The sequence below is a fragment of the Ahaetulla prasina genome, chromosome 6 (genome assembly GCF_028640845.1).
Source record: "Ahaetulla prasina isolate Xishuangbanna chromosome 6, ASM2864084v1, whole genome shotgun sequence".
Taxonomy (NCBI): Eukaryota; Metazoa; Chordata; class Lepidosauria; order Squamata; family Colubridae; genus Ahaetulla; species Ahaetulla prasina.
Window position 1 is genome coordinate 42468632 of NC_080544.1, and position 12206 is coordinate 42480837.

The 12206-nt window shown below is 33.8% G+C and overlaps 1 protein-coding gene across 6 annotated transcripts in view; it reads right to left on the bottom strand.

Annotated features, from left to right (window-relative positions):
- DOCK1 (dedicator of cytokinesis 1) overlaps nt 1-12206 on the bottom strand; it is a 513270-nt gene that overhangs the window by 134177 nt on the left and 366887 nt on the right. For all 6 annotated transcript variants that reach the window (XM_058189019.1, XM_058189020.1, XM_058189022.1 and 3 more), the window contains 2 exons: nt 11525-11625; nt 3756-3814 (listed from right to left, as the gene is read on the bottom strand). In XM_058189019.1, coding sequence (XP_058045002.1) covers nt 3756-3814; nt 11525-11625 — 160 coding nt within the window. The remainder of the gene's footprint in view (nt 1-3755; nt 3815-11524; nt 11626-12206) is intronic.

Below are 12206 nucleotides of genomic sequence, written 5' to 3' on the forward strand. Positions count from 1 at the left end.
AGCCCCAGACATCCCAAATTCAGTATTAACTGACACAATATAATTAAAAAGGAATGAATGACATTAAAATCCTGCTGTATTCTGCACTTCAAGTAAATCATAGAACTCATACTTTACAAAGTAAATTACAGAACTCCTGCTTAGACTCCTCCAGTGCAGCTTAGAGAAGTTCAGCATTTTGAATAACTAAAAGCTTATAATTGGATGGAACCTCAAATATAAATTCATCCAATCCAAATCAGGAAATCCTGACAGTTTACCAACTAGACTTTTTAAAAACTATGGCAAATGAGAACTCAAACCGTGTTCCATAAATCAATAACTTGCATCATCAGGAAGTTGTGTTTTAATCAATCAATCCTTCCTTCCTTTCTTCCTTCCTTCCTTCCTTCCTTCCTTCCTTCCTTCCTTCCTTCCTTCCTTCCTTCCCTCCCTCCCTCCCTCCCTCCCTAATCTCGACCCTACTTTTTTTTCTTTTTGCCTGTTCCTAGGAAGTTTCCAAAGAGGCAATTAGTCTGGACTCCTGGTGACTGCTTGGACTACTCCCTGACGCTTTGTTTTTTTTAGCAGGATTGTGCATAGTAGTGTGCATTTGCCTTTTACTTAGGGTTGAGGAGAGTGACTGGCCCAAAATTACCCAGTTGGCTTCATGTCTAAGGCAGGATAAGAGCTCATGGTCTCCCAATTTCTAGCTGAGAGCTTCAACCAAACTGTTCTCAAGTTCGTATCATAAATTTCATTCATTATACAGTATAACAACTCTGTTATATAACAACTTAAAGATGGTTATCATATTTTATCTTAAAATCATGTACAGTAAGAATACCTAACACCTTACAAAAAACCCAAGGTTTTATTTCATTCTTCAGAAAGAAAGAAAAATAAGCAGCTATCAATTGTCAGCTTTTTAGGAATATCTTATAAGAGTAACAGAACGTATCATTGAACAATCTGTTTCATGTCCATTCTTCTGCTTCAAGACAAGCCCACACTTTCCTCTTTCCAAGGTACTATACTTTTCCACATTTCTGAACATTAGCAAACATCCCCCATATCTATTTTTGTGTATTTCTTAATGTTTACTTATGTGAACCTGATCTCCTGAACAGATTTGATTCATACAATCAAAAATCTTAACTCTAAGCAATGTACTTATTATCAAGATAAAGGTAACCAGTAACAACAAATAGCATCAGCATAGGAATAGTTGCAGTAGGTTTCTATGAAAATTATCTGAAAGGTTTTGTAATTTGTAATTTATGGTTTTAGGATCAGAGTTCATATAAGGGTGTTTCAATTGTTTAATACTATGTACTGTATTTTGCTTTATTCTTGATTCAAGTGATTAACACATTGAAGTAAAGAAAATAATTCAGAAGTTTCTGAAGAGGCAGTATCTACTGTCATTTTCTTTACCACATAACTGTTCTAGCAAATTGTATTTCTAACTCATAGAATTACTATTATATTAATTTTCTTTCTTATTACATATATGAATTCACATAATAATCAGGAGATATATCGGAACATTGACTGCTTTACTACACTGAACATTCTATAACCCTGGCTAAGAATTATTCATAAAATTGGTATTTTATATTCAACACTTTTCCACTGTGGTACTTTAAAAATATAATAGATATGATTCAACCAACATTTAGGTGGCTGTCAATTTAAAAATCAAATAGTTACATTTAGAATATCTTTAAAGATTTCAGATATTTCAATTTACAATATTTGTACTGACATTTGATGAAAGCGATTGTCCTGATCTGATGTTAATTACTCCATGCAGCAAAGATTGTAAGAAAATAGCCACAATAAAATTGCAAAAAAATATGACTAAATGTTTTAAATATATTATAAACTATTTTATTAACAATACAATAAATTGTGTTTTGTTCCGTCTTGTACTCTTTCAAAATTGCTCCATATATCAATTTTAGCTTTAATCACAGGTTTCTATGGGTCATTGCATTATATGTTACAAATAATCATTTCTGGAGAAGTATCAGTGCTATGTATTACTGCAAAAGTACAAAAAATGTGTATATATATATATATATATTTGTTTACATTTATACCCCGCCCTTCTCCGAAGACTCAGGGCGGCTTACAGTGTATAAGGCAATAGTCTCATTCTATTTGTATATTTTTTTACAAAGTCAACTTATTGCTCCCCCAACAATCTGGGTCCTCATTTTACCTACCTTATAAAGGGTGGAAGGCTGAGTCAACCTTGGGCCGGGCTCGAACCTGCAGTAATTTCAGGCTCTGTGTTTTTAATAACAGGCTTCTCTATTGCCTGAGCTATCCCGGCCCAAGGTTGACTCAGCTGACTATATTTAACAAGATATAACTGTAGTCCGGAATTCACTTAATCAAATTAAAGAAGTATTGCCCTAAATTATAGAAACAATCAATCTCTTGGCAGAAAGCAAGGCTCTCCATGGGTTTAATAAGATTTATTGAAGAGAATAAACTCAAGTTACAAAAATCTGAACCTGGACAACTTTCACTTTTAGAGTTCCATTTATCTCTCAGCTAGTTAAAGTGGAAACTTTTTCAGTCTAATGACAGATTGTGTGTGAAGCCTCAAAGGGGCCATGCTCTTAACTGATAAGAGAGGAATGTCCAGGGGCCAGATAGTTCTCCCTGTATTTTGGGATACAAATTCCACAATCTATACTACTGTGGTTGATAGGAATTGTATTTCAAACTATCTAGAAGAAGCCATGTTGCCTACTTCTGCACAAAATTTGTTCTTCTTCTAGAGATACATTCAAGTTATAAAACAAGTATATTCCAGGTAGTGAGTAAAAAAAATAAAGAACATTATAAGAAAAATGTATTAGAACAAAGCCTTTTCAGCAAAATCTATAAAGTAATTTAAATATTGTTTCTTTAAGTGCTATGTGCTTTCTATAATATTTATAAATGGTATGGTCATTCACTAGACTAGGAGTGTAAAACTTAGGGTGCTTAAATCCAGCCCATGGGGCTGGCCTGGAAATATCAAAGGACTGGCCTGCGGTGCCTCTGCTAGCTGAAAATGGGCCTCACGGGCCCATATTTGGCCGGCAGAGTGCTGCAGGAGGCCATGGAGGGTAAAAGCAAGGTGCAGGGGAGCTGCACGCAGCCCCGTTCACCCTGTTTTGGCTGATAAAATGTTGCAAAAGGCTGTTCAGGCTGAAAATGGGGCAGAGGGGGCTGCACATGCCTCTCATGCCCCGTTTTGGCTGGCAGGGTGTTACAGGGGGCGTCCATCCCGTCTCACCCCCGCCCATGGAGGAGAACTACAATGTTGATTCAGCCCTCAAAGAAATCCAGTTTGAAATCCCTGCACTAGACTTAAAGATACCAATGAATTTGAAGCAACAAAGGTAAATAAAGAAACAGTTACATATTTCAAATACTTAAAAACAAAGCCAAAATTAATATTAGACTGCAATCTCCTATTTTCAAAAGAACTACTCATGCTGTATACCAATGAATAAATTTCAGAAAAGGCAATTCCTGAAATGAGTTAATTTATGGGTATAAAATAATGTGTCACATCAAAAATCTCTGCTAATGGCTTTGCTGCACAAGCTATAACAATAAAAAGCCTACTGTATGTATATTTTCTATATGTCAACTACATCATTACAAAGTAATACAGAAATAAATATACAATTATATGTCCACAAAATTTGCAAATCAGGCATAAATTCACACAAGCAGTATATCTAAAGATCAAATATTGGGATTCTTACCTAGATTATACCACATATCCCGAATCTCAAAACCAATTTGTCTTCTCATATCACCATACCTAGAGAAAGTGCAAATGTTTATTAAAATTCTTTTAATACTTTTCATTGAAATTCTTTAATAGTTTTAATAGTTTTGATAGGGGCTAAAACAAGTAGCATTTAGAACTAAATTTCATTTTATAACTTTGAATAATGGCAGCTTTTTCAATGTGTTAAGTATTATTTCCACTGTTAACCACAGGAAAAATGTAAGCAAACAATACATTGACATTCAAAAACCGTACAGAAAGAAAATGATTTAAATAATAAATAAAAAACAATTCTAAACTCACGCAGCCTAGCTCCTACTTTAACATCTGTATTTGACAATTTTTCTTAAAGGAAAAAATAATTCCAGTGGGTATTAATTTTTTTTGTAAACATTTCACTTGTGGGATTTTCACTGACATATCATATAACTGTCCCTTGTGAATCTAAGGTGGAGGTGTAGATTAATGAAAGTATTTTTCATTTCTCAGTCTCTGATATCTGAATAAAACAAATTCAGTACCCTTAGGAATATTTTGTGTTTAGCTTATTTTAGCACATATGGAATGTAGAAAATGACAAATGATAAATAGCCCAAATCAAGAACATCCAATCACATTAATTATAAAGTTATTTTTTAAAACAACCATGACACCTGTTGAGATAGTACAATTAAATTAAATGTACAATATGGTGTCTGGAAAGCTATCCAGCTAAACAAAAATAGAATATCATTTTATTAGATGTTGCATTTTTTAGAAAAAAAGACGGATATGCAGGGAAATTAGATTCAGGTGAATCCTGAACACATCCTGTGTTCAGCTTTTGGTTTTCTCAGACTAAGTGATAGCTGACTGTCCACAACCTTAAACATACAGATGACATCTAGAGCATTAGTTCTTAAACTGGGGTAATTATGCCCAAGGGATAATCTGGGCATAGCCTGTGGGTAATGGAGCAATCTGTAATTGCTAATTTGTGAATCTGGGATCTAGTTTGGAACTGTTTCTGCAAAAACACTGGTGTAAAACAACCAAATCTAGTTTGTTGAGGAAACGATATTTGAATATGGAAAAAATAATTTGAGACAAACAATTTCAAAATATAGATTTCAAGTTTCAGATGAGTAACGGTAACGAGTAATGCTGAAAAATTGCATGATGGTTTTTAAAATGTTTTGGGAATCACTAGAAAATGAAAAGTTGATGATTTCTCCTAGAAGTTATCTATGCTTCTGGGGAAATAATTGTAAATATGATAGTGAGATCATTAGTATAAAAATACTGATGAAAAGAATCTGAAAAACAACAGGTAAATCATAAAATTGTCAAAAGTGCCTTTTCCCATTAATTTAGGGACATTTAATTTAATTTCCTGGGCTCAAAATTCAGAATGAAAATAATCTATCATCAAATATCATGGTATTTATACATTGTAGAAACCCTCGGGATGTTCAGCATTTACATGAAATCTCTGAATAAGATCACTCAGCTATTGTTATCTACAGCAGATGATCTGTATATTAGAGCTTATGTATCCTGTGTGGAAGTTTATATAACCCAAATGCAATAATTTGAAGAAGGTAATTAGGATACTATAAACAATTCAAATTAAACCAAATAATTTGTTCTGTTTGATTTTAGAAGACAACCCTGCAATCTAGATAATTTACATTTTATGGCATAAGCTTGAATTAAACTAATTCAGGTCAAATACATGGATCATGACCCTGAGCTTGAACCAGAAACATAGCAAGAAACCTCAGTCAGAACTAAACCAGAACAAGAAAAGCATTTTAATTTTCAAACTGAATCTAGCCATATTTTCTCAGCTGTAAGCACTTTCTGTGGATATTCTCTTCGCTGTAGACTCTTTACTGTAATTTATGGACCTGCTTTTATTTTTATGCACACATAAACACACCTGCCAACTGTTCTCAATTGGCTGAGAAAGTCAGGGCAGTGGGAATCATTCTGTTTGAAAAATTCATCATAAGAGATCCAGACATGGCAACAGAGAGGACAAAGCATAGCAACAGAGAGGACTGAAAGTGCTCTCAAGAGCCAAATTAGTTGGACTCTGTGGCACAATGATGAAACATGGACTTCCTTATTGTAAGTCTCTAGGCAGAGAGAAAGGAATTGGAAGCAACCAAATGGGGTACTTTGAGGGCCTTGATTCAGAGAGGCTATTTTTGCTCGAATACTAACCATGTAAGGTCAGCTGCTGTGACTGGCATATTTATATTATATTAAGAACACTAGTTCAGGGATTTTTATTTTTAATGGAAGTATAGAATTTGCCACTTTGAATAAAAAACAGCTATACGGTATATGGTGTTCTAGATCTTGTTAGAAGAATAAGGCCTAAATTAAGAAATTACAATAACAGGAAGAAAATATAGCGATTAATACTCTACCAGTAAAAATCAGATATAGCAATGTATATAACCTATGATTATAATTATAAGGTGGCTTAATATGTCAACTTAAGCATTGGTGTTTATGTGTTGGAAGGGTACAAACCAGAAGAAAGGATCCTGATTTTCTGAAAGGATAAAAGATCTTGACTCTATTTATTTATGTATGTATTACATTTATATGGCACCTATCTCATTGACAAGCGACTTGGGAGAAATTTGAAGGGATTTCACCATCAACTGCTACCATGATTAGAGTTCTACTCAGCACTTCCCTGACTTTTCCATGATCATCTTGATTTCTAGTTCAATAAGCAATTCAGCTAGAATTTGCCACTTTGAATAAAAACAGCTATACAGTATATGGTGTTCTTAGAAATTATTAGATATCGAATGCATCTTGTATTCGAAACCAGAAATGATTTTTAGCTTCTGTGTTTTTACTTGCTTGTTACTTGGTAAAATAAAAATTTCCCACTGAATTTTGATTTAGTGATTAAAGCTATGTGGTAAAATATACTGAGGAAACCTCCTATGTTTAGAAAAGAAATAAGGAAGGAAAACAGCATGCTGACAGCTGAACATCTACTCCCTGAAGCTGTCATCTTAGCAACTGGCAGGAAATGAAGGTTGCCATCTGTGATTGAGAGCCTAGGAGAGTTATGTAAATAAAACAGGTACTGGATATGAGGATAAGTATTTTGAATGTCCTGTTATATTCTAGGTTTGGGTACAAACTGATGTGTAATCTAGAAGGTTAATGAGAAAAGTAATAGAGTTTATTTGTAACAATCTTTCTTATCCAGAAGAGTATTGTATTTTTAATCTATTTAAGTACGCTAATCATAAGACTTGTTAATTTTAAAATAGCATCTAATTTTCAAAATTATATATTTTTCTTTTGGTGAAACAAAAATCTAAGCAAAAACATAGAATATTATCACATTCTACAGGCCATTTAGACATACAAACTTGCATTTTCTGGATCCAATCTTCAGAAATCAGCGACCGAGTGGGAAACACCGAAGCTAGTTACTTGCTTGGTGTGTGACTGTCCATTCATCTTTCTGAACGTCTATTTATTTTGTGCAATTTGTATAAAGACATGAATGGTAGAATACAGGAGAGCCATAGGGGGATTGTTCTCAAAGAGTTTTGCTTATGTGGAATGTGGAAACATAGCAAAATTGAAGCCTCTGGAAAGAGTCAATTCATTCTCTCTCAAAAAAGATTGTTCCCTTGAGAATTGCTTGAGGTAATGACAGTCAAATAAAAACATGCCAGGAAAAGTTATCAGACAAAGCTGGGGCTTGCCAAGGCTTGTTAGAAAGTATAACACTGAACGGGAACTTGTATTTTGGAGCCATCAAACCAAATGAGGTACTCTACACAGTGGGCTTCCTGCTTCAAATTTTCTGGAACTGAAATAAAAACTGAATGCACAAATTACCACACCAAGCAAGAAGAAAACCTTCTACGCACAAATTCCAATCGTGCCTTTTATAATTTTGTCAACAATAAACTTAAAGATTCAAGATCCATCCCACCACTAAAAGATTCTAACAACAAAGAATGCAATGACGAAACAGTCAAAGCAAACCTCTTCAACATTTTCTTTGGCTCAGTTTTTGTTAACTCCGATAACACATATCCAACATTCCACAAACGAACCAGCAATGACTATGATGATTTAACTCATATAGATTTCACAGAAGACAACGTTGGTAAAGCTCTTCACAACTTAAAACCATCACTTTCTATTGGACCTGATGGTCTATGTGCATATTTCTTAAAAAAACTTTCCATTAATATAGCTGAACCCCTAAGTATTATCTTTGATAAAGCTTTCACTACCAGTTCTCTTCCCAAACTTTGGTCACTAGCCACAGTCATCCCCATCTTCAAAAAAGGAGACCCCAGCTTAGTCGAAAACTACAGACCGATCTCCCTTTGCTGCGTCACCTGCAAAGTCATGGAATCTATCATCAATCAATCCATTACCTCACACTTAGAAACTAACAACCTACTCTCCAACAAACAATTTGGTTTCAGGAAAAGTTATCATGTAACTTACAACTTCTCCACTGCAAAAACATATGGACTTCAAATCTAGATCAAGGCAAATCAATAGATGCAATCTACATAGACTTCTGCAAAGCTTTTGACTCAGTAGTACACGATAAACTTCTCCTTAAACTAACATCCTATGGCATCTCAGGACCCCTCCACAAATGGATATCTGCTTTTCTGTCTAACAGACAACAAGTGGTCAAAATTGGCAATGCTTTATCAAATCCTGTTCCTGTCAAGAGTGGAGTTCCTCAAGGCAGCGTCCTTGGACCAACACTCTTTATTCTATACATTAATGATCTTTGTGACCATATCTCAAGTAATTGTGTTCTCTTTGCTGACGATGTCAAACTATTTAACACCACAGACAACACTTCTATCATTCAAAACGACCTTGACCATCTAACCGCTTGGTCTAAAATTGGCAGCTCCAAATTTCAACCAGCAAATGCTCAGTCTTACATATAGGAAAAAGAACTCTAAAACTAAGTACATACTAGATGGACATTACCTTACAGATGACCCCATCCCGTTAAAGACCTTGGAGTTTTCATGTCAAATGATCTAAGTGCCAAAGCCCACTGCAACTACATAGCAAAAAAGCTCTAAGAGTTGTAAACCTAATTTTATGTAGCTTCTTTTCCAAAACACCACACTACTAATCAGAGCATATAAAACATTTGCTAGACCAATTCTAGAATACAGCTCACCTGTTTGGAACCCTCACCACATCTCTGACATCAATACAATTGAACGTGTCCAGAAATATTTTACAAGAAGAGTTCTCCATTCCTCTGAAAACAACAAAATACCTTATCCCACCAGACTTGAAATCCTAGGCTTAGAAAACTTGGAACTCCGTCGCCTTCGACAAGACCTAAGTTTAACTCACAGAATCATCTATTGTAATGTCCTTCCTGTCAAAGACTACTTCAGCTTTAATTGCAATAATACAAGGGCAACCAATAGATTTAAACTTAATGTAAACCGCTTTAATCTAGATTGCAGAAAATATGACTTCTGCAACAGAATCATCAGTGCTTGGAATACTTTACCTGACTCTGTGGTCTCTTCCCATAATCCTAATAGCTTTAACCAAAAACTTTCTACTATTGACCTCACCCCATTCCTAAGAGGACCATAAGGGGCGTGCATAAGCGCACAAACGTGCCTACCGTTCCTGTCCTATTGTTTTTCTTTTCTTCTTCCTATATATGTTTATATGTGTATATACTATATAATCTTTTTGTATGATGTTGTGACAAAATAAATAAATAAATAAATATTGATTCATTAAAATCTGAGCTTCATAAACATGTGAATAAATGAAGCTTTTAATGCAGAAAGTAACCAACAGAAGTTGTAAGCCTGAATTTGTTTCTGCACAGCCTGAGTTTTTGGATAAACAAAAATAAATAAGTGCTTGTGGTGTTACAAAGGCCTCTGCTACATCTTTCCATTTAATAACCCCACTGTTTTAAGCTTAGGAGAAGGCTGCCTCCATCACAGAAAATACTAGTTCAGTTCCAATTATTAATATCTTAGATTTTTACCTTTCTAAAGCTGTAATGAGCTGCATCAATAAGTCAATATGGGCGTTTATAATGAATTATGAACAAGACATTATGCAAACATGTATCTCTACAATATGTTTATATCTCTGATGCTGGGAAATTGGCATCACTACTATAAAAATGGTTACTGTTATAAGCTACAAACTAGTTGCTATCTGCAAATTCATAAACATCTCTTTATTTAACATTTTTGGTACTCTATTAGTGACAGAATTTATTGTTTGGATCCAACAACCAGTCAGTCAGTCTGTCTGTCTATCATCTATCTAATCTCATTTCTACTTTATTTTGAATAATTCACTGAGGCACATATCTCGTCCTATTTTTCCAACAATAGCAATTCTGAGAGGATGTAGGATTGAGAGGGCTGGACTGAAAGAATAGATTAAACATGGATGAAGTTCCATGTTGTTCACTTCTAAAAGTAAAAAGAAGGGGAGTATAATTCTATTATTTACAACCACTCTAAAAATCTACGAAAAGAACAGGGACAGGGAGAGGAAGGGAAACAGTGGAAATAATGTGTAACACAGTATGAATATAGACCGTGCTGTATCAAAACTCTTTGCATTCACAAAATCCTATTGGAAAGACATATTGTCTCTGTGGACATTCTCCTCCTGGAGGTGAGGTGGGCTCCCACTCTGAGGCCTTGCTTGGGGTGCATGGAGAAGCACGCAACCATAGAGTAGGTTACTGCCCTGAAAGCCCTGCCACCACCTTTTAATTCATTTTTAACATCATGATTCTTTAAAATTTTATATAAATGGTTAGGATTAAATGGTTTAAATATTTATTTGTACATCACCCAAAGTACAAATGTGAGGGAGAGGAACAATTTAAAAATTTGATAAATAAAAAGAAAATAAATAAATGTTTAAATTCAATGCACTGTAATTTATATGAGTTTTAAAACTATGAAATTTTAAATAAAATCTGTGAACTACTCCTCTAAAGCTAGAAAAAGCAAAGGCATGACAAATGTCCAAGATTTATTCATGGAATTCACATTAAAATTAATCTCAAAATTAGCTACAAGAACTTTTATTATATATTTTTGTTGCAAGCTTTACAAAGAACATAAAAACTAACACAAACTAATAAAAAGTAAAAGTAGCAAATATATTTGCAGATAATTATATTTGTAATTATACAATTATCTCTTGCTTTATGATTACAGAAGAAAGGGTTTTTTTCTAATCATCAAACCAACTAATAATAAATACTTCATTTTCTCTTTTACGCAAAAAAATTATAGGGGTTTTTCAATCAATGATAAATATAGATCTTGTTCTCCTCTAATCAAAGAGGTTAATGTAGCCATCATACAAAATTTCCATCATCTCCACATTTATAGCAATATAATATTAAACAACTGTTAAAATGAGATTAAAATGAACAGGAAAAACTAGAGGATTAAAATGGTGATTTCTAATGGTAATTCTAAGCATTTTTACTCCATTTATATGATGTAAGGTGAATGTTTGCTTTATACTTTAATTTTGGATTCTAACTTGATGCTAAAAGTATGATAAATACTTGAATCATAGTTTCAAATCTAACCTTTCATCATACTATGATTACTTGTCAACCTGTCTTGAGTTTTCTGAGCATCTCAAGTAATATTATGCTAATAAACTTTCAAGTTCCTATTCGTGGTTTTTATCTGACATACTTACTTGTTAAGTATTTTGCATCTTTTAGCACTTGAAAAATTCTCCAGTTGTAATGACTCTTGAGTAAGAAAAGCAACAGCAAGATGAAAATAGTTGTTCCAAAGCTGGAAATTGTAAAAAATACAAAAATTGTCAACATTTTAATACTGAAATATATTGATACAGGTAAATAGCAAAGATGTAATTTATATTGTGTATATTAATATCAAGAAAACATCAAGCTACTATATATTTATTAACAGAATCTTTGTGTATTGTTGCATTTGGGGAGTTCCATGCTGGAGGTGGCTGCTAGATTGATGGTAGATTTCACCTCCCCACTTGCTCTCTGCTCTCTACCTGTCCATCTTCTGTTATCAACTTCTGTTTTGTTTAGATTTCTGTTCATTCCTTCCTTTAAGTCATAGAGTAGCTCCACAAGTTTGTTTTTTGAGCAAAATTTGGCTTTGCAAAAATTATTCAATAAAGCATCTGAGCAAATTATATGACATAAAACAAGTGATATTATCTTTGCTTGATTAAAATAAAGAAATCCCAACTGGTTCCTTTATTATGGAACCAAGTTGCCTTAATGACATCCTCTTGAGTTTAAATCAGTTTCTGATTCCATTCTAAGCGATGATTATTATTGGGGTTCTTTTTAATTCAAGACTACACCCTAAAAAGATCAATTAGCTAACATACA